The sequence below is a fragment of the Solea senegalensis genome, linkage group LG18, assembly GCF_019176455.1.
Source record: "Solea senegalensis isolate Sse05_10M linkage group LG18, IFAPA_SoseM_1, whole genome shotgun sequence".
Lineage (NCBI taxonomy): Eukaryota > Metazoa > Chordata > Actinopteri > Pleuronectiformes > Soleidae > Solea > Solea senegalensis.
Window position 1 is genome coordinate 1,115,476 of NC_058041.1, and position 25,599 is coordinate 1,141,074.

The window sequence follows — 25,599 nt, forward strand, 5'->3', positions numbered from 1 at the left end:
AGAAAAGAGGCTACGTCATCCACTACATTAGTATTAAAATAGGAGGAGCATTACGAGGCTGTTAGATCAGGTTGTAACATCTCCTCTTGAAGTGGAAGCAGATTTATTTCATTTTTAATGGCTGAAACTCAACATTGACCGACATATTTGCCGATGATAAACCAGGTGAGAAACAGTCAACACGTCTAGATTAAGATTAAAACCACGTGATGTGACAGTAAATCAATTCTCTTGCAGAAAAACCCACAAAACATTGAACAAAATATTTATTTTTGACAATTATACGACCCCTCTCGTTCTCCGAGGTGAACAAAGACGGTACAAAATGCTGCCACAGATTAAATTTAAAATAAAAAAAAAAGAAAAGTGACACAGATTGGCAGTCCTAATCTGAAGTTATAAACCCTAAAACTGCGGCGGCAATGCTGACAGACGTGAAGAAGACAAGGAGGAATGTGATGATGAGAAATGAAAACAACAAATACAACCAGCCCTGAGATTAAACACATGGACAAAAAAAAAAGCCAGAATAAAACATGTATTTTGGTATAAAAATCTCAGGCTCTGACAAACCTCTCTGTTAAAAAAACTAAAATGTATTTAATGACAATAAAAACATTAACAGTGGCACAAATTAAAAAAAAAAGAAAAAAAAAAGGTGTGGTTCATCAGTGACACTGTGGTTCAAACAGGCCTTACACGGCACAACACTGCCCCTAGTGGCAGCATCGTGAGGTACAGAGAGGGGAAATCACATTCACACAAAAAACAAACATACAAGCTGACGCCTGCAGCACCTTCACACATGACCGCACAGGTGCGAACACACCTGGACCCAAGCTCAGTGTGAGTCAGTGTGAAGCTGCGTCACAAACACTGATTGACAGCTGCCTTCAGTCGCCGGGACGACGTCCTCTGATTTGTCTTTGCGCCACACGTTAGTGACAGAAGCAGAAAAAATATCACGCAGCAGAAATCTTAAAGGTTCGTTCTGTTGTTTTTTTAAATGCGGTTAAAACTCCATTTTTACATCACAGCAACCAGGAGCGGTCGATCCACTGCTGCCTCCGTCAGTAAGTTCATAAATGTCACTGTGTGAATTCAGTGCTTAGAACTCTTTCTTTAGATTCACCTCAGTGACACAAACTGACCACACGAGGCAGCGCTACACCGGCAGCCTGTGTGACGCCATGAGCTAAAAACACAGATTTTCTCAATGGAGTTTGGTTGCGGTTTACAAACCATGGTTCACGTCTCGAGCTGGTTCTCGACGGTGACTCAACGTTACCATGGAAACCAACGTCCCATATGCATGAATAGTTTTTAAATGAACGGCCTGTGAACCCAAGTGAAAGTGATTAAATCACAGGATGAAATAATTATTTTGATTTGAAATGTCGTACATTCAATCAATCAGAAGTGATCAATGCATAAAAAAACTAATACAAAACATGAATTGATTAATCTACTTGATTGACAAATTATTTATTTTGTTAAACAAAAACAACCAGATTTTAAATTGAATTTAAAAAAATCACTACATTTCGTTGTTTTTCGTCGCCGCCATTTTAAACTGTTGCCACTTGTGATCGCTATGGTGATGTTGGACGTAGCAGAGGACCACACACACACACACACACACACACACACACACACACACACACACACACACACACACACACACACACACACACACACACACACACACACACACACACACACACACACACACAGAAAGTACATTCAAACGCGACGACTGCGGAGAAAACGACGATTGTGAAATCCGAAAAAAACCTCGCCTTGTTGACGACGTGCGATCATCAATAACTTAAAAACAATCAAAGTTCGCAAAAACGAGAAACTTCCGGAATAAATAAACCAAATAGAATCAAATACTTAGAAAATTAAATATCTTTGATTATTATTATTACTCATATCGGATCCAGAAAAATCAAACTTTATAAATAACTGCACATACGACAGAGTTCGCTGCGATGTGACAACAGCGCCACACGCTGGACTGACTCCGCGCTAACCCTAACCCTTCTGTGGTTGGATGGCTGCAGAGCAGAGTGGGCGGAGTTAAGGTTTACGGGTGCTGGCTGTCGATTGGTGAGAACCGTCGCCATGGTTACCAGGAGAGGAGGTCACAGCCGGACGTCTGCAAGAGAAAGATTTCAAAATAAGAGAAAAAACAAGCAAGTTTCAGGCCACTTTATTAGGTACACCTGTTCACACTGATCAGCCAATCACGTCACAATAAATTTGACGCTAATTTCTCATTTTTAGATTATTCTCTGTAAACTCTAGAGATGGATTTGAGTTTTTCTTTTTTAAACGTTTCCGTTCAAAATCACTTAAATCAATCACCTTAAAGAATCTACTTAAAAAAACGTGTAAAAGGGAAAACCCTGAACCCCAGCGAGCGTTTCCTCACCTGCTGACGTTCATTCTGTCACCTGTCGTCCCATCTCGTCCCTGAAGCGCCTTTCAACGTCTTGTTCTGAGGAAAAAACACACAATTTCAGCTGGAGTGGAACTTTTGTCACCAGAGATTTTTCAGTAAAGTACATTTTATTTATTTATTCTCACCTTGTGCTTTTTACACTTCATGGAGAAGTTTTCCTCGATGAGAACACACTCTGCTGGAACATGGAGAACACAGAAGTCAAGCACAGACTCATTCCACACCACCACCATCGACACCACCATTGACACCACCTACACGCTCACATTCACACCTTTAGCCGTTTACAGACGCAAGTCAAGAGGCGTTCACGCTGAACTCGCCGCAGCCGTGGGAACATTCAAGGTTAAATTTAGGAATGAGAAAAATCATCTAAACGTTGACTATTCGAGCCACGTTTGAAATGATTCCCTCAAGTTTGTTCTCGAGAAGAACTTTAACGCACAAACAGATGAGTTTTAGTTGCAAGAACTTACTGATTCTGTTAAATATCCATCATCTCGATCTCATGATAGAATGTAGTGATAAGTTGTTTTTGCCCCCTACTGGATGCTACTAGATGCTCGGTGAACCTCAAAGGGGATTTTTAGTGCGGACGTACCTGACTCCAGAGCACACCTGTAGTGGTACTTGTTGGGACAACCTTTGAAGAAGCAGCCCAGTGACGCCCCGGGATCCCGACACGCTGAACACACCTGAATCATGACACCACAGTTGTTTTTAAGAAGTTTGCAGCCGATGATTGTTTTCAGGACGGATTCATCTGTTAAAAATCACTTTGCCGATAAATCCGGTAACCGCTTGGTCCACGAAACGTTCACTAATGTCTTTTTATTGAGTTTTAAGTGATCGCTTTTTTATATGTAGCAAAGAAAATATTCACATTTAAGACGCTAAATCATACTATTTATTTACCATTTATAAGAAAGAAGACAGTTTTGAGATCAAATAAAGTCAATACGAGGGCTTAATAACTTAAACTTAGTGGCATTTCTGTGTGATATGGCTTATAAATAATTATCTAATATTATATATATATATATATATATATATATATATATATATATATATATATATATATATATATATATATATATATATATATATTAGAATAAACACGTCGTATTGCGTCACAGAGTGTGTCACGTGTGACGAGCCGAAGGTGCACTTTTACCGTCTCGTGCGCGGCCTTCACCGCCTCCTCCAGACCGTAGACTTTGCCCTTGACCAGGAACACGCCTGCTGACCAGATGGCGCAGTCTTCATGGAGCCAGTACTCGCAGGGCTCCAGCAGCAGAACAGGGGCGCTGTACCAGTCCTCTATGTCCTCGCCGCCGGCGACGGAGTGAGCCCGCTTCGCCGCGGGGCTGTCGGTGCCGTCCCCGCCGCTCCACCGCTGACTCTGCTTCAGCTGAGCTCCGGTCCTGAACGAGCGCAGCGCGGGCGGGACGGCGCGCTTCCTCCTCGTCCTGCGTCTGACGCTGCAGGACGACGAGTCGGTGTCGCTGTAGCCGCCGCCGCCACCGCCGCCGTCCTCCTTGAGGCCTGACGTGCTGGCTGGTGTTTTGGCATTTTTCTGGTAACCCTCGGGGTAGTAAGGGCCGTGGAGGTCGCCCAGGTCCATGGCGTTGGCCGACTGTCCACACAGGCAGCAGACGAAAGCGCGCTGGTGCTGGCCGCGTGTGGACGCCCGGCCCAGCTGCACACAGGAAGTGCTGGGTATGGCTGCAGAGATGAAGTCAGTGGAGAGAGCCAGCTGCGGCTGCTGACCCTTCTTAGGTTGCGTCCGCACTTCCTCGGGATAGTTGATGACAGTGCACAGTGACGGCGACGACTGCCGGCGCTCCAGGTGTATGAACGGAGAGAAACCGTCCAACCTCGGGTCTCGTTTCTCCTCCTTGTAGTTGACGTACTTCAGCTTGATCTCCGGCTCCTTGGGAGAGAACATGGACGACGGCGGCAGCTGCCTGCCTCTGGGTTTGTTCCGCCTCCTCTTTGGAGTACGAGCCGCCTTCGTCTTGGCAGTGGGAGGTGTTCCGTTCTCTGCAGCCTGACTTTTGGCTTTGCCTCGACTTTTCTTTGGAGAATTTGATGAAGGCGGTGGTGGTGGTGGTGAAGGAGGCGGGGACAACCTCGAGGGTTCGGGTTCCAGGTTTGTCTTGTTGACAGCAGAGTGAGGACAAGACTGCGATGAGCGTTTTGTCCTCGACCGCGTGGGCGTCTTTTCTGGCGAGCTCTCAGAATGTGAAACACCATCCAGCTCTTTTCTCGACCTTTTTTTGTGCACTGAAAACGGAGGACTTTTCTGAGGTGTGCTGCTGTGTGACTTTAGTGGACTACTGAGGATTTCAGAATCAGAGGTAGAGTCTTTACTGTCAGTGTTAGCGTTTAGATTTTTGTCTCTTTTCACTGGAGTTCCTGATTTTTGTTTGGTCGTTTTCACCGAGAGCGACGCCCTTGCTCTGCTTCTCCTTTTGCTGACTTTCTGGTTGTTGTTGTTGTTGTTGTTGTTGTTGTTCTTCCTCTTGGGACGGGCTACGTTGGAATTGCTCGCGGTTGACGGGGAAGCTCTGGCTTTCTTCTTGGTGCGTATGCATCCTGACACTTTATACTTGCTGGAGTTGATGTTCATAACTATGGCCTCCAGCCGCATCCCTCTGCCGGAGCGCACCGGGAGCTTTCTTTCACTCAAAGTCCTCTGTAGTGCCTTCACGTTCCCGTTCATGTGAGGAACGACAGTCGCGGGTTTCTCATCGTCCTCTGTCAAATCAATCAACTCCACTGGCGCCTTCTGTCTGAGCACCTGCGGCTCGTTCTCGCAGCTCGAATCCAACCTTGTGCCGTTAGCGCTGGTGTCAAAGCTGAGCTCAATGGTGCCGTTTGTGCTCAAGCCGTCCAACGCAGCGTCCTCTGCAGTCTCCAGGTAAGAGTTGTCGCCGCTGGGTGAGCTGGAGGCCTGAGGCAGGAGGAACTCGTCCTCCACATCGTCCAGTGAGGTAGCAGAGGGGGACACGGGGTCCTCCAGAGGACTGACATACTCCCTGTTCAGGGAATGAGAGTCTTTAGCAGCCACTGCATCCATAGCGACCGTCGGGTCTTGTCGGTTAGACATGAGGAAGACCACATCGGAGCCGTCCTGCTCCTCATCCTCCACCGCTGCAGGAACAAGCGTCTCCGGGGAGGAGCCGTTGCAAACCCCTGCACTCGACCGGCTGTCAGCTTGACCGTTCTCCAAACCCCGACAGTTTTCCCAAGAACCGCTGCTTTCCACTTCCTCTTCACCTTGCGTTCCATTTTCCACGTCCCCGCCACTGCTAACGGCTCCACCATTCAGCTCACGAACGTCCTGCGTTAGAAACATGTCCCCGCCATCCTCTGGTCCCGTGTAAGCCTGGGACAATGACTGCAAGAGTTCTGGCTGAGCGGCGAGGTCCACTGGCCCCTCGACCCGCTCCAAGTAATGCTGGTTCAGTAAGTAGCCGCTCTCCGCTAGCCCTTTATCCGAATCACACAAAGGGTGGAGGGCGAAGCGGCTGATGGGCGGAGACAGAGAGTCTGGGGTGGAAAAGACATGAGACCTGCTCACGTAGGAGAGGGTGACTGTAGTGTGGGAGAAGGCATTGTCTGGTTGAATATGTTCCCCTGAACTGAGCGTGACGTCTGAGGAGCCCGTCTCAGAGAAGGCTAATCCCGGGTTGCCTGTACCGGAGTTCTGGAACCAGCTGGGGCTCTTGACCACCCGCAGGCCGTCTATGGAGGTGGCATTCAGGACACATTCCTCGCCCTTCCTGGTCAGGTCGATCACAGTGGAGATGCTGGAGGTGGAGAGGTCTTGAGGCTGTAGATCATCTAAGCTCCCAGGTGGCTGCTCCATAACAACTGCAGAGGATGGAGACAGTAAAGAGACATGAGTTATCCACTCAATCCACGTTACACCACCTAATGAACATGTAAAACCTGAAGGGAAACTATGGTTTGTTGAATTCATTCAAACTGAATGATTTTGGTTTGTGGACAAAAGCTAATAATCGGCCGATATTAATATTTTGATGATAATATTGTGTGTCAACAGCTACCATTGCTCTTTATTAACATTAGGGCTGCGACTAACGATTGTTTTCTCAATTAATAGAGTACTTAAAAGTTCCATAAAAGGTGTTTCACAAACCACAATGAATCATTTTCAATGATTTCTCTGTTATACAAGGAGCAAAAAACCAGGAAATACTCACATTTAAAACAAGCTGAAAAAACCTAAAAAGCGCCACCCGCTGCTCATCTCTGTAAAATTACTCCAAACAGTGTCTCATAAAAACACACAATACTACATTAAAGTATGTGTATGCATAATGACAATAAAGAATTCTTGAATCTTGAGTTACTGACTTCTAATGTTGAAACACAAACACGGCAGCAAAGTTACGCAAGAAAAGACTCAAATTCAGGACAAATAAACCAAACAATTTTCATTCAAAGTCTGTAATCTACTAATAACAGGTAATCTAATCTGTTTATGTCACTGAATGTTTCACACTGGACCTTTAACACCAGTGGATGTTAACATACAAACATGCACAATTTATTTTATAGATTTAGGTTAAAATTTGCTGAACATGTTTATGGAATTCAGTTTAAAAACGGCAGTTTTTTTGTTTTTTTTTTTGTCTTTATCGCTCCAGAACAGATTGACTAAACTCATCCTCGAGGTCACAGTTCACTGTGTTAAACTAATAAGATAATTAACACACTTTGTTTAGTATTTTCTAGTTCTTTAATCTTTGATTTAACAGCTTGAAAAAATTTTTTTTTAATATCCTAACGGTGACATTAGCTTAAAATCTGACGCGTGCTTGTATTTCATCAACATCTTTGACGGCATGGCAGGGATTAACTCACAAATTACACTTAAAAGTTCATCAGTAATTATTATTAAAAGTTTCAGGTTTTGATGTTTTTTAAGCTGTTAAAATCAGAGCCTTTCCGGACAAACTCTACTTCACCTGGAACGTTGACAGGTCAGAGAGGCTAAACGACAGTTAGCTTACCTTAGCCACAGCTAGCGTTGGCCAGCTAGGCCCGGCTAAGCTCCGGTAACGTTCCCTTAATGACGTACTCCAATAAACATCCTGCTAATTTAAGGTTTTCTCACCGGCAAAAGACAATCACACAGAATTCAACGAGTTCTAACTACTTATATAATGCGATAATTGTTCATCTTTAATTCGGCATGGTTTACACTGTTATTTGGAGTTTTTAAACAATAAAATACCATATTTTGTTGCTTACTCGTCCGCACGGTTCGTTACTTCCCACTTGGGCTGTTGCGAACTTTTTTAGTTTACAACAGGACACTTTTTAAAAAAAATTGACTTCATATCGGGTATTATTGTTATAACATTAACTCCGAATTCAATATTGCACAGTAACAGGAAGCATGTGTGTAAATTCTTATAAACCGGTTGAACTACTCCGTCAACAATCATGGTTTTTGTCAAATTGAATACAACTTTGCACGGAGTTTGGCGGACACGCTCCTTCCAGTAAAGAGAACGGCACGCATCGGGGCAAGGCCCGGCTGCGTGAAACAAAGGCAGAGCGGAGGTAATGCGGTGCGGATCCAAACTTACCCGGGCGGGAGAGACCGTAGCGTTTTTTGTTGTCCCGTTAAGATCTCGTCTCCCGCTGCATCTCCGACACACGAGCCGGTCACGTCCCGACAATTACCCGGTAACAGCGGCCGGGGGAGAGAGCCCCGAATTAAAGAAAGACCCTCACACTTTTCAGGAACACACTTCTGGTGGAGCAGTGGTGGAGAATCACACTTCCGTTCTCAGCCCTTCAAAATAAAACCGGCAGACGACGTTCACATCAACAGGCTGAAGTGACCCAAATCTGATATTTTTCTTTGTTGTCTTTACTCTTAAAGGTTTGTTCGGACAAAACAAACAAGCAAAATCAATTACAATTTTCCAGTTAGACTTATATTCTTTATTGGACTGCAGCGACACCATTACAGCCTGGTTCCCGCGAGGGCTAGGTGGGTCCAGTTTGGTTCCGTTTGTTGATCATTCATTTGTGTTTTGATTGTCAAAAGTTACCAAGGATAGTAGAACTCACCTGTATCTACCTGCAACCAAAATCACGTTCTACAAAGGTAAAGATAGGAGAACGCTCTGGGAACCAGAAATTGTTAGTTGGGTAGTGGTTAATTTCACTGTAGTACAGTAGAAAACCTGGTCTGGCTTGTATTTCCAAGGTCTGGATTGTGTAGGTTGATGTTCAGCTGTGAAACTTCAATCCAGACAAAGTGTTTGTTTTTGGTATTTATGGATTCATTTTTTATTATTATTCTGAATCACTACTCATCAAGTCACCTTTATTTTGAAATGATGTCAAATATTGTAAGAGATGTCAAATATATAATTGTAGAAATGCACTTTACCGTAAAACCATATTTTTGGTCATTTACTTATTGAAACCATTTTTTATTTCACTTTATATTCCAGTTTGCCTTGTTCAGTTAATGAATGCAAATGTTTGCCAGATTTTCACAACTTGTTTTTCAGAAAAGATTTTTTTTCTTTTTAGATTTATATGATTTTTCCACAGTGAACTCACCAACTGGCCGCTCTACCCAAGATGGCGACCTTCCTGTAGGACTTACGGCCATTTACGGCCTTAAGTGGTCATTGACTTCTTGGACCGTCCTGACGTGATTAATGTGTGCACCAATTTTCGTGAAAATCATTTGTTTACAAATTAGGTTTTATAGTCGACGCGGCATGAATTTCAATAATTACATCAGAATAAAAAAAAAAACTTCTCTCAATACAAAGGGTGCAAAAATATTTATTGCTAATAAACCTGTAGTCAGTTGATGTATATTTGCTTTATATTTACAATAATAGAGAACAGAGGAATGGGAATGTGTGAGGAGAGGAAAAAAACAAAAACCATTTTAAATAAATACAAAAGGGACTGCCACTGAACGAGACTACAAACAAAACCTCCAACGACTCCTTTACAGCTGGACTGATGATTGCAGAGAACAGAGAGAGAGAGAGAGAGAGAGAAAAAAACACAAGAAAACTCTATATAAATTTTCATTATTTATATATTTAAATTATAGTCAGTGAATCTCGTCCGAAAGCGTTTCAGCCGCGGCGTCTCGAGGGTTTAAAAGAGAATGACTGTCAGGCGCCGTGAAGCGACATGGAAGGCGGGGGGGGGGGTTACTTTGTCCCCGCCCCCCACGCCTGGACGAGCAAATAATTTTTCTTCTGTAACTTGTTTTCCGCCGAGCTTCCTTCCTGCGTCGCCACGGTAACGGAAAGCGCTTGACGTGCAGACCTTGGAACGCAAAGACTCCTGATTCCTTGCGGGTTTTTGTTAAGTGTTAACTCGCTCATCAGCGTCGTCGTCAGACATCACATTTGTGGCGAGCAACAGTCTAGAGAGTTAAAACAGTAGCTTACACAGTCAGAGTTTTAGTGTACGCATGAATTAAAAACAGTATTTACACAGTAAGACATGGCAGCAACACAATTATCAATACAAAAAAAAACAACAAACGTCACAGTTAACTGAAGTGCATGGAATGCAAATTCTAGACATGAAATTCAAACTTCATACCATAATATATGATCTGTGTTTGTGACCAGTGTGTAGTGTTACTAAATACGTTTTTTTTTTTTTTTATTACACAGCTAAAATATAGTGAGGGCTTGTGAACATGCAGCCGTGGCGCGTCGCAGCCGCCGCCGCCGTCGTCGTCAGAACTCCTTGGTGTCTTTGTTTTCAAACAGGTGGAGTCTCTGCTCGGCCGTCAGTCCTTCCTTCAGACTCTGCGGAGAGAACAGAGACAAAAACTCACGTCACGACACAGAGCTCATTTTTCATGACCGCGAGGTGATCACTCAAGTATACGCCCATTCAATTTTAGTAAAAAATCTACCCACTGTTGACGTCACAAAACCTTTGTAAAGTTTCAAAAAGTCCCAATCATTTATAAAAAATCATACTGCTGTCTAAACTGTGAATGTTGGATTAGGATGAAATTTGACACTCTACCATCAACTTAAGTTTTGCTCTAAACCTGTAAGTTTTTTTCCTTCTGTGCAACTTCCTGTGTGCAGTTCTGTTTTTCATGATGGGTAAGTGATCATCCAACTATGCTCCCATTCAATTTTGGTGAGAATCTACCCACTGATGACGTCACAAAACCTTTTAAAAAATACTAATCCTTTACAATGGGCAAAACTGTAAAAGAAATGACATGGCTGTCTAAGCTGTGAACATCTTGGACGAAATTTGGTGAGACACTCTATCATCCATGCAATTAAACGTTTATGTGAGATGGTAACAGCTATAAACAGGTACGGTTCTGTACAGATCCAGAATCCAGTAGTCCAGTAAGTTATATCACCCACCACATGCCAAGACCACTTGTTCTTGTTTTAATGACTAAACTTTATGATTTATAAATGTTTTAGTCATTAAAAACCCACAGTTCTTCACCAGGTGAGGACAAGTCTGTTTACCTAAAGAAGAAGAAGAAGAGGACGGAGGACTACATGTCCTCAATGAGGACAAACTGTCCTAGGGATCATCATCATCATCATCATCATCATGACTCTCAGACTGAGGACAAAGGGGGGCGGGGAAAAACACACCAGCATCAGAGTGTGAGTGAGTGAGTTTTACATCACAAACTGATTTCATTCAGTCATCAACATGAAAACTCCAGCTCAGCAAGAGCAGAGTGTGATTCTACACATGACCTGTAGAGGGCAGCGCATCACTCCTGTTGAAACAGGAGCCGCTCTGTCACGGTGGGTGACGAGGATCAGATGGAAAATGATGGATTTTTTTAAAAACAACTGACCTTTGACCTCATGGTTCGCTCTGAGCGCTTGGCCGCGGCGGCCGCCATCTTAAGAATGTCGGGGTTGCTTTTGGACTTCATGATGTCTGGGAGAAAAACGAAAAACGGGTTCGTTAACGGACGATTCGACAAAATGACAAATCATGACAATTCATTTCACTTTTCACTTCTCTACTCGACAGATCTGGGGAATAAATCCATTATTTCAAAAATCAATTTCTTGATTCTTCAATTCTTCTTACATGTGAATATTTCCAGTATATATTATATTATATATTATTATTAATATATTATTTTTTTGCTCCACATAAAGAAATCATTCAAACTGAGTCATTTTGATTTGTGGACAAAAACGAGACGTTTGAGGTCATCGGCATTTCCAGGTTTGACAAACACAACACAAAGTTGTCTTTCTACTGGGGAGGTTGTGGGTTCAATTCCCAGCTTTGAGTGGTCGTCACGAGTAGAAAAGCGCTACATAAATACAGACCATTTACCATTTGTGCTACACGTACCCATGTTTACACAGTAATGTTAAAGAGTCTCTTCTCACCGTATCCCCCCCGCTCCACCTCCTCCAGCGACGGCTCGCCGAGCGCCTCGTGTGCCAGCTGCAGCTGGTCTCTGAGTCGACCCAGGTCGCGCTCCGCTTTGGCCTTGACGATGCTCAGCTCCGTGTAGATGTCCTTGTACTTGTCCGTGGCGTATTTCTTATCCTGCACACAGTCCACACATGGTGAGCTACAGTGAGTCGGGGTTCAGATGAAGTGCAGCGTTCAGGGACATTTGGAACTTACTCTTTGAGCACTTTGCAGTTCGTCCTTCAGGGAATTGATTTCCTGCTTCAGGTACTGAACCTCAGACTCCTTCACCCTGAGCATCACCTACAAACCAAAGCAATCTCATCAGGCACCTTTTATTATATTTTACTGCTTTAAAGGACAGCTTTCTCTCACTGGAAACCAAACCCCATAGAGAAAATCATCGATTTAACATCATGTGTCCCAGTGAGCTAAAAACTCAGTTTTTCTCTGTGGGCTTTGGTGTGGGGAGAGTTTAGTTTATAAAGGTCACCTCACCTCAAACTCGTAGAGCTCTTTCCCTGGTATCGTGGTGTCGGAGCCTCCGTCCTCCGACGTCATCGATCGCATTTTTGTGATCTCTGCCGCCAGACGGTTGTTCAGCTCCTGCAGACACATTTTATTTATACGTTCATTCAGATCGAGAACGGCGTCCGCTGGGGGCGAGTGTTTGGTAAGCACACGTGTGTGTGTGTGTGTGTGTGTGTGTGTGTGTGCACCTGGTTGTGCGCGTTGAGCTCCTGGTTCTCCCTCTGACACTGCCTGAGGGCCTGCCTCTCGGCCTCCAGAGCCTGGGCCAGGTGGGCGTTCTCCAGGCACTTCTGAGAATACTGCTCCGACAAGACCTCGATCTCCCGGTGCAGCGAACACAGCTCCTCCCTGAAGCAAAAACACACTGAGGTTACACCCTGAACAGTGATTTATATGAAGGATCTATACTTCAGTGAAGGGGTATAATCACGTCCATCTGTGCTTTGTCTTTGAACTGCGCTGAGACTCAGTGACACGTAAAAGTACTTGATTTCAATTAATCTCTGCACAAATCTTTGACCACGACAGTCTCTCGTGACTTTGAGCCGATCACACCGACGAAGCCGAACAAAAAAACGGGAACCGAATCGATTCAAGAAAAGGGGAGTGACAGACGTACTCGTGCTGTCTCTGAATCTCCTCCACGTCTGCGTTCTCCACGTTGTTGTTGGCCTTGCGAGCTCGGTCCAGCTCCTTCTCCAGCTCCGAGCGATGGGCGTTCTTCATCGCTTCTATCGCTGTCAACACCAGACACGAGACATGTTATTAATTAAGTTTCAAGTTAAAAAGTCAATTAAAGTCTTATTAAGTTTATTCTCCGGCTTGTTTACCAGCGATGGTGGCCGCCGTCTCCTCGGCCAGCAGCCTCTCCTTCTCCTCGTGCAGGTTCTCCAGCTCCCTCTGGTGTTTCCTCTGCAGCTCATCGATGACCTTCTGGTGGGACTCCTCCATGGCGGCGAAGCCTCGCTCACACGTGGCCTGAGACACAAGAGGAACGCGGCGCGACGGTGAGTTTAAAGGGCGAGACGCAGACACGGGACCCAAAGGAGGAAAAACTGAACCTCTGGGTCCTTCAGTGTAAGAGGGTAACAGCAACAACCCATTTATTCCACCTGCAAGCTACAGCCTGTTAGCCACGAGCAAGTGGAGCCTGTGTGAGTACAAAGAAGGTTTGAGGAGCAACGACAGGATACACAACACACTGAAGGAATGCAGAGGCGATGAGAGAAGAGCGTGTAAGAAGTAAACTGCCATGTTCCTTTCAACAGGACAACAACCACACTTGACTTTGGCTGATTGTTATTTATTAATCTGCCAATTCATACAAATGACGCCTCCTTTGTTCTCTCTCTTGGTTTAGGGGCAAATCCTAATCTGCCTGTCCCTCAAGTCTTTGAAGTTATGTCATTTAAACCAGATAAAATAATGTACTCCTGATCAGCTGAGAGACTCACATTCTCAAATGTCTCGTTTCATCCACATCGCGAGATTTCGTCAGTTTGAATGATTTCTTTGAGAAATAGAGCAAAAAAAAATCAAGAAAGGTCGTTTTAATTCTTAGAAAATAAACTATAAAACCGAATTTATCAAAATAGATGATGATTTAATAGAGTACTGCAATTTTTTATACTTATATTTTACTAAAATTACACTTCATGTTCTACTTTTTCTACACAAGGTATTTTTTTCGGCAAAACCAAATAATCACGAGAAAGTTAAACTGGTCAAGTTGAGATTTGGGATTTGTTTGGCAAGGTGAGCATGTGACGTCTCATTTTATCGAAATACTTAAAATTTGCATCGTACTGTTCATAGATAAGGTGGAGTTACTGCATTTGACCAGCAGATGGCAGAGTGTATATTCTGGCAATACTTGGCGGGGAAACTCAAATGGCTCGATATCACTTTTTTTGTCTGCGATTGGACGGTCGTTCTGTGGAAGTCCTGACGTTCTATCGTAATGACGAGTATGTGGACGCAATTAAAGCTCTATTTCTCTGCTTTCCAGTATCCATCCATCCATCTTATACTGCTTTATCTGCTGTGCCAATGTCAGCTGACATAGGGCGAATGGCAGCAGCAGCAGGGTCACACCCTGGACAGATTGCCAGTGCATCGTTTTTGAATACTCTAGATATCACAAACGGTCTCGGGGTTACGGAAATGAGAAGGTCTTGGCGACGGCAGGATGGCAACAGAAGGGTTAAAGAGCAACCAGAATTGGACCAATACCGAATATCGTACCAAGCGGCTCATCTCTAACGGAGTTCTACCATCTTAATGTCTTTGGGTGATGGGGAAGTTGCAGAAACATAATCGTCAATTTAACTTTCAGAAGAGCCACAACACTGCTACATCAACTACGGCGGCACAAAACTCCACACGTAGACATTAAACAACGGCCTTTTCCAGAAGCCAGACCAAAAGAGAACCTGAGCCCTGCTTCCGTCCTCTATTCACTGCCTCTAATCTGACCGAGTCGCCCTCCCTCTCCCTCTGTCCTCTGTCAGCCAAACAGAGGAAATGGAGGCCCAGCGTGTTTTTACAGGGATAACCCCCCCCCACCCCACACACACACACACACACACACACAGAGAGCTCAGACCCAGGAAACAACTATGAGACGGTGAGAAGTTTTCCTCCAACAGAGCAAATGTAAACTTCCTGCTCTGACATCACACCAGCTTTACTTAGCAGCAGCTCAGGCTATAGTAGAGCACAGATCACGGCTGAGCACGACAATCTCAACACATCACTACACTCTATTTGTTCTCTCTCTTCAAAGGTAAGACAAAGAAAAAACAACCACCAAACCAAGTGACAATTTGCCTCCACTTCATTGAATCACAACCACTTTTTTATCCATTCAGACTTTGATAAATAATGTAGTTTAATCCGAACCAGGGCTGCAACTAACCATTATTTTCATCATCAATTAATCGAGTGCTTGTATGGTCCACAAAATGTCAGAAAATGCTGAACAATGCCAATCAGTTTTACGCTAAAAAAACACTCAAATCTATCAAAATAGTTGACAATTTACTAGTTGCAGCCCTAATCTGAAATAGTACTACTTAAGTGGCAGGAAAGTCAACTTTTGGGGGGGATCAAATCTTCCAAACCTTGGCTAGGAACATTTTTTAATCCCAGTAAAAACTGCCAGTGCAAGGAAAAGATCAAAACACACCATGTATGAATCCTGCTAACAAGTTGCTAACAAAACAAATGAATGGGACTACATTTGAAATGGTCAGTCCTCTCAAAAAACAAAGAGTATTTCCAGACATACCACGTCAAGTTATGCAGATTTTCAGACCTTTTGATATACTTGCTTGTTTTTTGGTACAAACATATTATTTTACCACTTTGTTTTGTCAGGAGACCATGGTGGAGGTTTTCATCGGTCTACTGTTTGCCACATCACCACTTGAATGATGATAAATAAATGCTACTGGTTTTGGAAAATTTTATTTCTGTGAAATGGTACGCAAACAAAATTCCTTAAATCCCCATTAAATTTCGAGGGGGAAACGAGTGCAACTTAAACCAAAACTAACTGTGGGGCCAAAGATCATTGTGGGTAACTGAAATAGCATATTATTTCAGTCATTTGGTGAACTGGCCATTTATGATGAAATATGAAGGTTCACGTTTTGTTCCTGACCAAGTCAAGGTCTACTTACTAGAGTCTTACAAAGCTTTCAACCACATTCGACTGCTTCGATCAACAAATTAAGTTTCCGTCTCAAACGTTGAGGAATTTTTTATGCTTTATGAACAACACATACGTTACATACTCGGGTCTTATCATCACAACTGAGCCAACAACTCGAGATGACGTAGGAAAGCGCTAGAAAAACTAAAACGTACTGTAGACCTTGAGTTGAAATCATGGAAATGTTATGTATGATCAAATGTCATTCAGAGAAAGTGGGGATTAAATTGACATTGTTAGTAGAGACAGTCAAAGGAAAAGAGAGTGGACCCATTGAAATTTAGTTATGGAAGATTTTAAGAATCAATTGCTCCTCAAGGGTCAACTCTTTGCCCTTAACACTCAAATGAGGCGTAGTTAAGTCAAAGGGTTAGGATAATAAGCACATTAAACTACCAACAGAGGAACTCATTTCAGAGCAGAGGAGGCTAGTACATTAGCCTGAAATTATCCATTAGCTTCCATTGAATTGTGTACAAATTTTACTGCATCAGTTACTTGAAAGTCATCTAGTTATGGTGGCCAAGCTTCAACGAAATGTGTTCCTCTGTGCACGACTACTACAGCGCCAAAGATCACATCAACCTAAAACTAGCTTCGTTTTCATGCAACACAGAAGGAAAGTGAGTTTTTTTTTTTTTTTTACGAAAGTGAGAGCGAGAGCGTTAGGAAGGTTAGGGAGGGGAGTAGGGGTTGCGGAAGGAAGAGGGATCTGGGAATGCCACAAGGGGACACAAGGCATCACAGAGGGAGAACGGCAAGGACAAGGAGCGCTTCCACCTTCAGTTTTTCCAGGTCTTTCTCGTATTTCAGTCGGTGAGTTGCGGCGTCGCCCTGCTCTTCCCGTCGTCGCATCTCTTCAGTCATGACTGAGACTTGGGTCACCAGCTCTTGAATGCGTTGCTTCAGGGTTGAAGTTTGGGCCGTGGCATGATGCGACGCCTTGTCCTCATCAGTCAAGGCCGCGTTGGGGTCAACCGGACTCATCATGCTTCTCAGCTCTTCCATTTCCTGGTCAAACCGCTCCACAAGGCTTGTCCTCTCCAACTCATGCTTCTTTTTGAGGTTCTCCATGCAGCTGGTCAACGAGTCGATCTCCTTCACGTTTTCCTCTGAGTGGACACGCAGAGTTTCACTGGCCTTGGCTACTTCCTGCCTCATCTTTTCAACTTCCTGCTCGTACTGGTCTTTGACCTCTCTTAACTCCTTCCTATGCCTTGCTATCATGTCATGTAGCTCAATGGTTTTATCCAATGAGTCAATGGGCTCCCCTTCGATCTGGATCAAAGTTTGAGGCTCTGAAGCAATTTTCAAAGAAGCCTCCGACATTTGACTCTGAAGATCTGCGAGTTTAGACTGGAGATCATCGACAACTTCTCCTAATTTAGGACAATTTGGACAATCAAAGCTACTAATCTGAACTTCGGTCTGCCTTAGCTTGAGCTCTTTCTCGCACTGGACCTTAGATCTAATAATCACATAAGTCATGAATGCTTCTTTGAGAGCGTCATGCAAATATTCAGAGGGCTGTTTCTGCTCTTGACTGAACTCAAAGCTTGCTAGAACCATAGAGAGGATGTCGCCATCTTTGTCCTGCATCACCCTGGATGCAATTAGCTTCAAACCATCTGACTTTGCCTCTAACGTCTCTCTCAACTCTTTCAGAATCAGAGCATTTGTTTCATTGTCAAGCCAACTGTACATGAATGCAAAATCTAGCTCTGTCCCTGCCTCACCGTCAAGTTCTGCTTGTGGACAAACCCCACTGATGGAGATCATCAAGCGCTTCTGTGCAATCATCTTTTCTGCCACACTTCTGGCACTACTAAGTTCCCCTGGGTTCATTTCGGAGGTAATCAACAGCTGGCTCCAGAACTCTGCCTCGACTACCAACCTCATGTTGTTCTGACTCAAACAGAGCGGATCGTCTTTCGAAGAACCGAATAAAGTGCTTTTTAAACCTCTAAGCAATCTCTCTACATTAACGTCTACCTTTGCTAACATCTCTACAACCTGCTGAATCGCCTTCGTCTTCATCTCAACCTGTTCTACTACTTGCTCTGTAAGTCCTTTATCATCAACCTGCTCTGCTCCTGACTCAATGCATTCAATTGCTGTCATTTCATTTCTACCTTTCTCCATTTCTAACTTCTCTTGTAGCATTCTTATTTCGCTTTCTGCCTCTGCTACCTTCTCTGTACTGACTTTCCGAGATTCCTGGTTTAGTGCAATTAGTTCACTGTTCCTAGCTTCCAGTTCTAGGCAGTGCTGCTCTGTCGCCTGAAGGTTTGCCTCCATTTCAGATATCTGTCTATGCGAGGCTTCCAGTAGCTCTTGGAGTTGCTCTTTCTCAGGGTGCGACTCCTCGTCCTCATAATCTGTCGGGAAGCCCAGGCCTTTCAGTGTGGCCTCTTTCAACTGCAGCTTCTTCTCTGTGTCTTTCAGGGAATTACCAAGCTCCTCCAACGTGACAAGAGCTTCGTGGAGCCTCATGGACTTCTCGTTCAGCTCCCTCTCATAATATTCCCTGTCTATTGCAGTAGCTTGGTTTTCGGCAAGTTCGGCCTTCACTCTTTTCAGCTCTTCCACCACCAGATGGTGCTGTTTGCCACCAGACTGACTGATCAGCTCGGCTTTCAGCCTGTCTATTTCCCTGTCAGCCTCAGTCAACTGATTCACTATTTCCTGACATCGTTGTTTCAAAGCCCCGTTGTCATTCGTTAAAAGTTCAACCCTCTGAGAGAGCATCGCGACTGTCATTTCATTCGTCTCAGAATGGTTTTTGATTTTTGACAGGGGACCACAGGGGCTTTTCAGACTTTCAAAACTTTGCTTCTGGACTTTCCCCACCAGACCCTCCATGGAGAGAAGACGAGCTTCATACTCTCTGACGCTTTCTCCCGCCTTGGCTAAACTCTTTTTGATCAGTTCATTTTCTACCTCCTGCTGGTACTTCCAGGTCTCCAAGAGCTTCTGAAGTTGTCGCTTCTCTGTCGGCTCTTGATTACAACTACGGGCTTTCAACACTTTTCCCAGCTCCGTTAAAGTGAGGCATTTACCAGTAATTAAATCTTCTAGCTCTTGAATTGCCTCTGAGCTGTCCAAGACCAAGACACTCACAGATTTTTGGACAGGTTCAGGAGGAGGGCCCTCCAACACGGGTGGTTTTTGGGGTTCAGGAAAGGAAGGTTCCTTGGCAGGGAGGTGAGAAAGCGAGAGGCCAAGCTGTGCCTGCATATTGCGCTTTTTCAGCTCTTGCAGTTTCAGGAGCTCTTTGGTCTCCTGGTACTTCTTTGTTAAACTCTGTGCTTGAGAACTAACCAGTTCAGGCCTCTTCGCCTGGGGCGACACATCAGCCTCCAGACCCAAAGCGGGATCCAGCTTGGAAAAGGGGACCAGACATTTGGTTAACACATAGCAGGGGTAGACAAAAAGCTTGCTAATCATTTTTTTTAGCGTTATCTAAGAATCATTATGCTCCAATTAATTTCTATAAAACAGTGATATTACAAATACCATTCCCACATGAAAAAATTATGTAAATGAACAGTGATTCAAAATAGAAATCCGTTGGTTTTAATGTTGTAAATCAAAGGTAAAAGGAAAGCGATTTAATGGCTGGGTTAGTTAATCACATCAGAGCATGCACATTAAATGGTTAAAAGTTACTTCATGTGGTGAGTAATGCAATATTAGTTTCAGCGAGATATTTTTCTCTCAGGGATGGAAAGCATACCAGGTCCTACACACATGTTTTCTGGTCCAAGTTCAAGTCATGTACCAAAAAAACATTCCTCATGTATTATCCAACCTATGCTGAAGTTTTGACAGTTTCTTATTTTGCTCATTGCCAAGATACTGAAATGGTATTTTCGAAAACAAGAAGCAACACAAAAAAAATGCACACGCTTCTAGCCTGATAATCTCAGGAATGCCTATTTTTAAACTCATATTCTCACTCTGGCAAAACACACACACGTACTTCGACACACAAGCACAGAAACACCTCCGACATCACACCTTCATGCCATTTAGCGGCTATACGCGATATTTGCTGTCAGAAACATAACAAATGGATGGTTCTTCACAGGAGTTATTAGAAGATGAGAATCTGATGTCCATGCAGATAATTAGAAAACAAGCGGAGAGGTTATTCATCATACATACTGAGCCAAACAGTTATGAATAGGTAACGCTAATATGCAACAACTAATGAAGGGTAACGTCGCTCTAAATGACACTTCAGAGAGAATATAAATATTTATACGCAGGGTATGGGATGGGCAATTGTAGTAAAAAATGTTATTTGAATATTAAGTTAAACAGTCCCTGGTAAATTTAAATAATTCTATGGAATCTATAGCGTGTTGAGTTTAGAGGAGCAGCTACGAGATGCATTCAAGAAATCATTATAGGCCAATATTGGTTTTAAAATGTAATGTCAGATATCGGCAAACGCGCAGACACTGTTTATATGTTTTACACGATAAAGAAAAAGTTATATCTACATCTACTGTGGTGTGAGTAATATAATAGATGTGGTCCAATATCGTTACTCGTCGTGCCCTTTATGTGCAAATTTAGCTAAAAATAAATATTTCAAGTTTTTTATCTCAATACAGAATATTTTATATTGAAATAGAAAACATTTTGCAAAATGTAACACTTAATAATGCAATGTCTGAAAAACGTTTAGACATTGCATTATTTTTTCCATTTTAGGTCTTTTATACTCCTTAAGAACTTTAAAAAAACAATATGACATTTCCATTTATACTGGAAAAAAAACACTTATTCTAATCAAATATCCAGACTAAACATTTTAATTTAATTTCTCTCTTTCATTTAGAGCAACACAATCCTCTGAAAGTCATATCAGCAACATCACACTGAACTTCTCCGGTCCATAATAAATGCAAATGTTGGAAGTAACTACGAGCACGAGTTCAGTGACTGAACACACTCCTACGACACAAAGAGAGAGGAGATTAACTGGTAGAGGCCAGTTTAGTAATAAGATCTCAATGTTTTTTTATCCACATGCAATGAACTCATGCAAAGGCACATAATCTGTCGTCACTTTTGTTGTTTCACAGTCGGATGTTGTCTTACGATAAAAATACAACATGCAAAGAAAGAGTGTTACAAAATGAAGGAGGGGAGGAAACACTGCTCACTTTATAGAATATATATATGTATATATGTACACGCATTACATCTACAACAGGACTTTTCTGTCTTAGCATCAAGCCGGACGCCTCCGGGAAACGCGGAAGCCGGAAAACCTCACCGGTGAGATGTAACCTGTGCGGATGTCCTGCTCTCTGTCCAGCGCCGTCCTCAGCTGCAGCTCCAGCTCCTGCTTGTGCTTGTTGGAGTCCAGGAGCTGCTGGTGACAGCTCTCCAGCTGAGCCTTCAGGTCCTCGATCTGCACGGGCGGCGGGGGACAACGACAGACTGACTGAGACACAGATGCTGCCAGAAATCTGATTTTATGCAATTACCGAAAAGGCTTGCTAAATAAAATCGACACCAGCTCACGTCTACAAATTAAATGTGAGTATTTTCTAGTTTCTTTGATTTTTCAGCTTCTTAAATGTGAATATTTTCTACTTTCTGTGATTTTTCAGCTTCTTAAATGTGAATATTTTCTACTTTGTGATTTTTCAGCTTCTTAAATGTGAATATTTTCTACTTTCTGTCATTTTCAGCTTCTTAAATGTGAATATTTTCTACTTTCTGTCATTTTTCAGCTTCTTAAATGTGAATATTTTCTACTTTCTGTTCTTAAATGTTTTTTTCTACTTTCTGTCATTTTTCTTCTTAAATGTGAATATTTTCTACTTTCTGTCATTTTTCAGCTTCTTAAATGTGAATATTTTCTACTTTCTACTTTCTGACATTTTTCAGCTTCTTAAATGTGAATATTTTCTACTTGTTTCTACTTAAATATGAATATTTTCTACTTTCTGTCATTTTTCAGCTTCTTAAATGTGAATATTTTCTGGTTTTTATTTGCTCCACATAACAAAGAAATCACTAAAACTGAATCATTTTGCTTTGTGGACAAAAACGACATCTGCTGATGTTCTGTGGACCACACAAGTACATGATTAATCAAGAAAACAATCCTAAAAAGGTCAAACTTACCCCTTGTTTGTAATTGTCCAGCAGCTGCTCCAGCTCTGTGGTCTCTCTTGTTTGTCCCGTGGCGGGCAGCGGCACCCGTCTCTCGTCCCGTAGAGGCGTCTTCTCCACCTGCCGCCAGTGTTCCTCGATCATCTCCTCCACCTGCTGGTGCTTCTCGAAGGACGCGGGGCCCAGTGAGTCCACGTGTCGGTCTCCCTCTCCGCCCTCGTAGTCCGTCCTCCCCGCTTCTTTGACAGACGCGTTCTCCCCCGACGTGCTTGTCACCGACTCGTACCTCTTCCGCCTCTCCTCCCGCCTCCGGATGCGCTCCAGCTCCCCCAGGTCGGCCTGGAGGCTCTCGGCCTCCTGCGCTCGCTGCTGAGCCAGAGCTTGTGCGATGGGCCTGAACTCCGCCCAGTCGAAGGTCTTGGAGCGGCCCTCTCGCCTGCGCTCACGCGCGCGGCTCTTTGTAACACCGGGAGCGGACTCTCTCTCAGCGGAAGAGGCCTCTGAAGAAGGGGAGTCCTGGGTGACGTCGGGTCTGACCAGACCTTCCAGAGGAGTGAAGGAACCGTGATCCTCGATGGAGCTGGAGAGAGAAAATCAGTTTCATAGTGAGCAACGAGTCAAACTCAGAAACTACTTTGTCCATCAAGTTTCAAGGAGTATTTATTTATTTATTGACTACATACTCTATGTTCTTGTGTTTGAATAAATTGCGATTTATTGGCGAGTCAAGCTTCACTTTAATAATACAGATTTAAAACAAAATAGAGGATTTCCACACAAGACTAGGTACTGTGTTCCATTGTTGTTAAATTCACTAACTTTAATTCTTTAACACAAAAGGTTTTGGACTATTTGTTTCATATTTTATTTATCAAGTATTTGTTCTAATAAAATAAGTGCAGTTTAGGCACAAAGTTTTGCCATAAACGTGTTTGAATTAAGTAATGGAGTGTAGTGTATCTAAGTGTTGCGTTTATCAGACTGAGGGGAAATTAGGACAAAATATCGTCCAATAAATAAAGAAAAAATGACTCGATTCATTGAGTCATCGTTTGGTTCACATTTAAGAAGCTAAAACAATCAGAGAGCTTGTTTAAATCATGAAAAACAGCTTCAAACTGATTAATTTGATTAATCGAGTAATTGTTTCAGCTCTAATAAATACAATAAAAATGAAAAGGCTGCTGACTAGTGTCAAAATCACTGGATCGAATATCATGAAGATACAAATGTAAAATGCATGCTGAAACTCGCACACTGACCTCGCCACGTCAGGAGCAGTGGAGGGTCTGACGTTCTTCATGACGGCCTGGATCCAGTTCCTGCGTATTCCTGCCGTCATGGCGGACAGAGTGTGCACGCCCTCCTGGGTCTGAACATTTAATACAATTGTTGAGACATGTAAAACATATTTTCTTCCCAAAAGACAATGAGAAAGTTTCTTACATGTATCTGGAAACCGTAGTTACGCTGAGCCGGGTACTCGGTGACGTTGTAACACGTAGAGAGGTCAATCTCTCCATCCAGGTCAGAGGCCTGAGGTTAAAACAAGACAAACATGAAACGCTGCCTCACTGCAGTAAAAGTCTGATGTGTGATGACGTGGAATGAACTAACCTCCTCTGCAATGGAATCCTTGTAGTATCTCAGGCTGTGATCCGTCAACACAAACCAGTATTTCTTCCACTAGAGCGACAAAGACAAGAGACACAATCATGTCCTGTGGTTGACAACCTTTGTAAGTTAAGTTTCCTTTAAGTTTTCCCCTTAATTGCCAATTAGGAAGCTGTAAACCTTTCAGCCCCTAAAACCCAACAAAACAGCACCAGAGAGCCCCAATTATCTATCACAAAAGGACATTAAATGCATCATAATGTCTCCTGTGTTGCTGTAAATTGACTTGATGCTGTCAATCTGTCACCTCATGGATCATGTTGACGTATTTTTTAGCTTCAAATCATTTTCTGTAAAGACAACACATCATAAATTGCATTTCCTTAATAGAAATCACCGGATTAAGTGTTTTTGAACCCTAATTAACCGTGGTAACCACTGCACTGAGGTTACTGTTAAAGCATCTAACCAAACAGAACCCGACAAAACAAATAATACAATAATCGCTCACAGTACCTGGCCTTGTTCGTCCAGCTTCACCATCCAACCTTTCTTAAAGTTTAGCAAATCCGGCTGGAAAACAAACAAAAACAGAGAGACAAGATATTGAGAACACATTTGTTTTTCAGTGTCGTTTAAGAGGCTAATTGTTCCACATGCAAACTGACCTCAGCAGGAAGAGTCTAACACAAACCATGTGCTGCTGCAGACGACCTACACTCACCTTAAAACACAACGCAAATGAAAACCCGTGGACACCAAACAAACAAACGTTAGCATGAAAATCACACCGGCTGTGTGTCCAATTAAAAATAAAAGCTAGGACCGTGCGCAGTCATGAGAGGGCGCTCGCCGTATCCGATGAGGTATTTCACGTAGTTCTGTTTACGTTAAAGCTTTCAAAAAGTACAATTTTAAAGTAGTTTTCCCGCCATGTGAAACGCCAACTTTGTTGGAGCGCTGAGGTCACGCCTTTTTTGACGTAGAGAAAATCCTTGGATAACTTTGCGCCAATTTTCAAGAGTTTTTATGCACGTTAATCCCCTCAAAAATGGCCGCAAACACGCGGATAGAATAATAATTATCTGGAGGATAACAACAGGGTTCCTCGCACTTCCTGCTCGGACAGTGGGCGGAGACATCGTCATCACGAGAGCTTTAAAACAAACAACTGTGGACGTGAGATTTGTGTAAAACGACCGTCACTGAGCAGCGACAACTTCTCACAAGAAGCAGGGGCAAAGTGTTCAGTTGTCTGCTGTGATTCCACACACACACACACACACACACACACACACACACACACACACACACACACACACACACACACACACACACACACACACTCACACACACACACACACACACGAGCGGTGACCTGAGGAAGCAGTGCCAGGCTGTGCTCACACACACACTCACACAGATATATGAAGACACGTGTTGCACAGCAGTAAACACACAATGTGCACAATCTGCCCAAAATGGAGAAGCAGAGTAATGGGAGTTTAACCTGCAACTGCGAGGCAGAGGAGGGGGGCTGCACCGCCCCCTGCAGCATGGAGGTTTGGCCTACAACACGTCGGCCAAATTAGGGACACATTAGGAGGAAAAGGCAACAGAAATGACATATAATGGACTGTAAGGACCTAAAACCCTCTCGAGATAGGCA

General features: G+C 43.3%; 2 protein-coding genes across 8 annotated transcripts in view; both read right to left on the reverse strand.

Moving 5' to 3' along the window:
- Positions 1 to 251: 251 nt before the first annotated feature.
- Positions 252 to 8,278, reverse strand: si:dkey-94l16.4 (transcription factor 20). Of its 4 annotated transcripts, none has more exons than XM_044014005.1 (6): positions 8,095 to 8,278; positions 3,642 to 6,346; positions 3,069 to 3,162; positions 2,593 to 2,642; positions 2,438 to 2,503; positions 252 to 2,161 (listed from the first exon to the last, which is right to left on the reverse strand). In XM_044014005.1, exons 2-5 carry the CDS (start codon positions 6,339 to 6,341, stop codon positions 2,456 to 2,458), a joined length of 2,892 nt encoding a protein of 963 aa, XP_043869940.1. In that variant the 5' UTR covers positions 6,342 to 6,346; positions 8,095 to 8,278; the 3' UTR covers positions 252 to 2,161; positions 2,438 to 2,455. The 4 variants fall into 4 exon arrangements, with proteins under 4 accessions (XP_043869940.1, XP_043869939.1, XP_043869942.1 ...); XM_044014004.1 differs by having other exon boundaries at positions 2,593 to 2,645; XM_044014007.1 differs by lacking the exons at positions 252 to 2,161; positions 2,438 to 2,503; positions 3,069 to 3,162.
- Positions 8,279 to 9,300: 1,022 nt separating this feature from the next.
- Positions 9,301 to 25,599, reverse strand: part of LOC122759732 (myosin phosphatase Rho interacting protein) — a 42,318-nt gene continuing 26,019 nt past the window's right edge. The window contains exons 10-25 of one of the 4 annotated variants that reach the window (XR_006358295.1): positions 24,447 to 24,503; positions 23,934 to 24,002; positions 23,763 to 23,852; positions 23,579 to 23,688; positions 22,329 to 22,896; positions 21,469 to 21,606; positions 16,959 to 19,559; positions 13,294 to 13,441; positions 13,083 to 13,200; positions 12,652 to 12,811; positions 12,431 to 12,538; positions 12,149 to 12,235; positions 11,905 to 12,067; positions 11,352 to 11,437; positions 11,008 to 11,107; positions 9,301 to 10,311 (exon numbers count right to left, since the gene is read on the reverse strand). Coding sequence is in view for 3 of the 4 variants with exons in the window: in XM_044014796.1 (XP_043870731.1) it covers positions 10,240 to 10,311; positions 11,352 to 11,437; positions 11,905 to 12,067; positions 12,149 to 12,235; positions 12,431 to 12,538; positions 12,652 to 12,811; positions 13,083 to 13,200; positions 13,294 to 13,441; positions 16,959 to 19,559; positions 21,469 to 21,606; positions 22,329 to 22,896; positions 23,579 to 23,688; positions 23,763 to 23,852; positions 23,934 to 24,002; positions 24,447 to 24,503 (4,575 nt within the window). In the remaining variant the exon portion in view is untranslated. The remainder of the gene's footprint in view (positions 10,312 to 11,007; positions 11,108 to 11,351; positions 11,438 to 11,904; positions 12,068 to 12,148; positions 12,236 to 12,430; positions 12,539 to 12,651; positions 12,812 to 13,082; positions 13,201 to 13,293; positions 13,442 to 16,958; positions 19,560 to 21,468; positions 21,607 to 22,328; positions 22,897 to 23,578; positions 23,689 to 23,762; positions 23,853 to 23,933; positions 24,003 to 24,446; positions 24,504 to 25,599) is intronic. The other 3 variants (XM_044014796.1, XM_044014797.1, XM_044014798.1) reach the window with 3 other exon arrangements.

Excerpts from the sequence above, each read along its gene's own strand:
- si:dkey-94l16.4 (XM_044014004.1), bottom strand. The coding sequence starts at position 6,341 with ATGGAGCAGCCACCTGGGAGCTTAGATGATCTACAGCCTCAAGACCTC. Across the intron at positions 3,163-3,641 it reads TGAAGGCCGCGCACGAGACG|GTGTGTTCAGCGTGTCGGGA; the intron begins GTAAAAGTGCAC and ends GTCATGATTCAG. Across the intron at positions 2,504-2,592 it reads TGAAGTGTAAAAAGCACAAG|AACAAGACGTTGAAAGGCGC; the intron begins GTGAGAATAAAT and ends TTTTTTCCTCAG.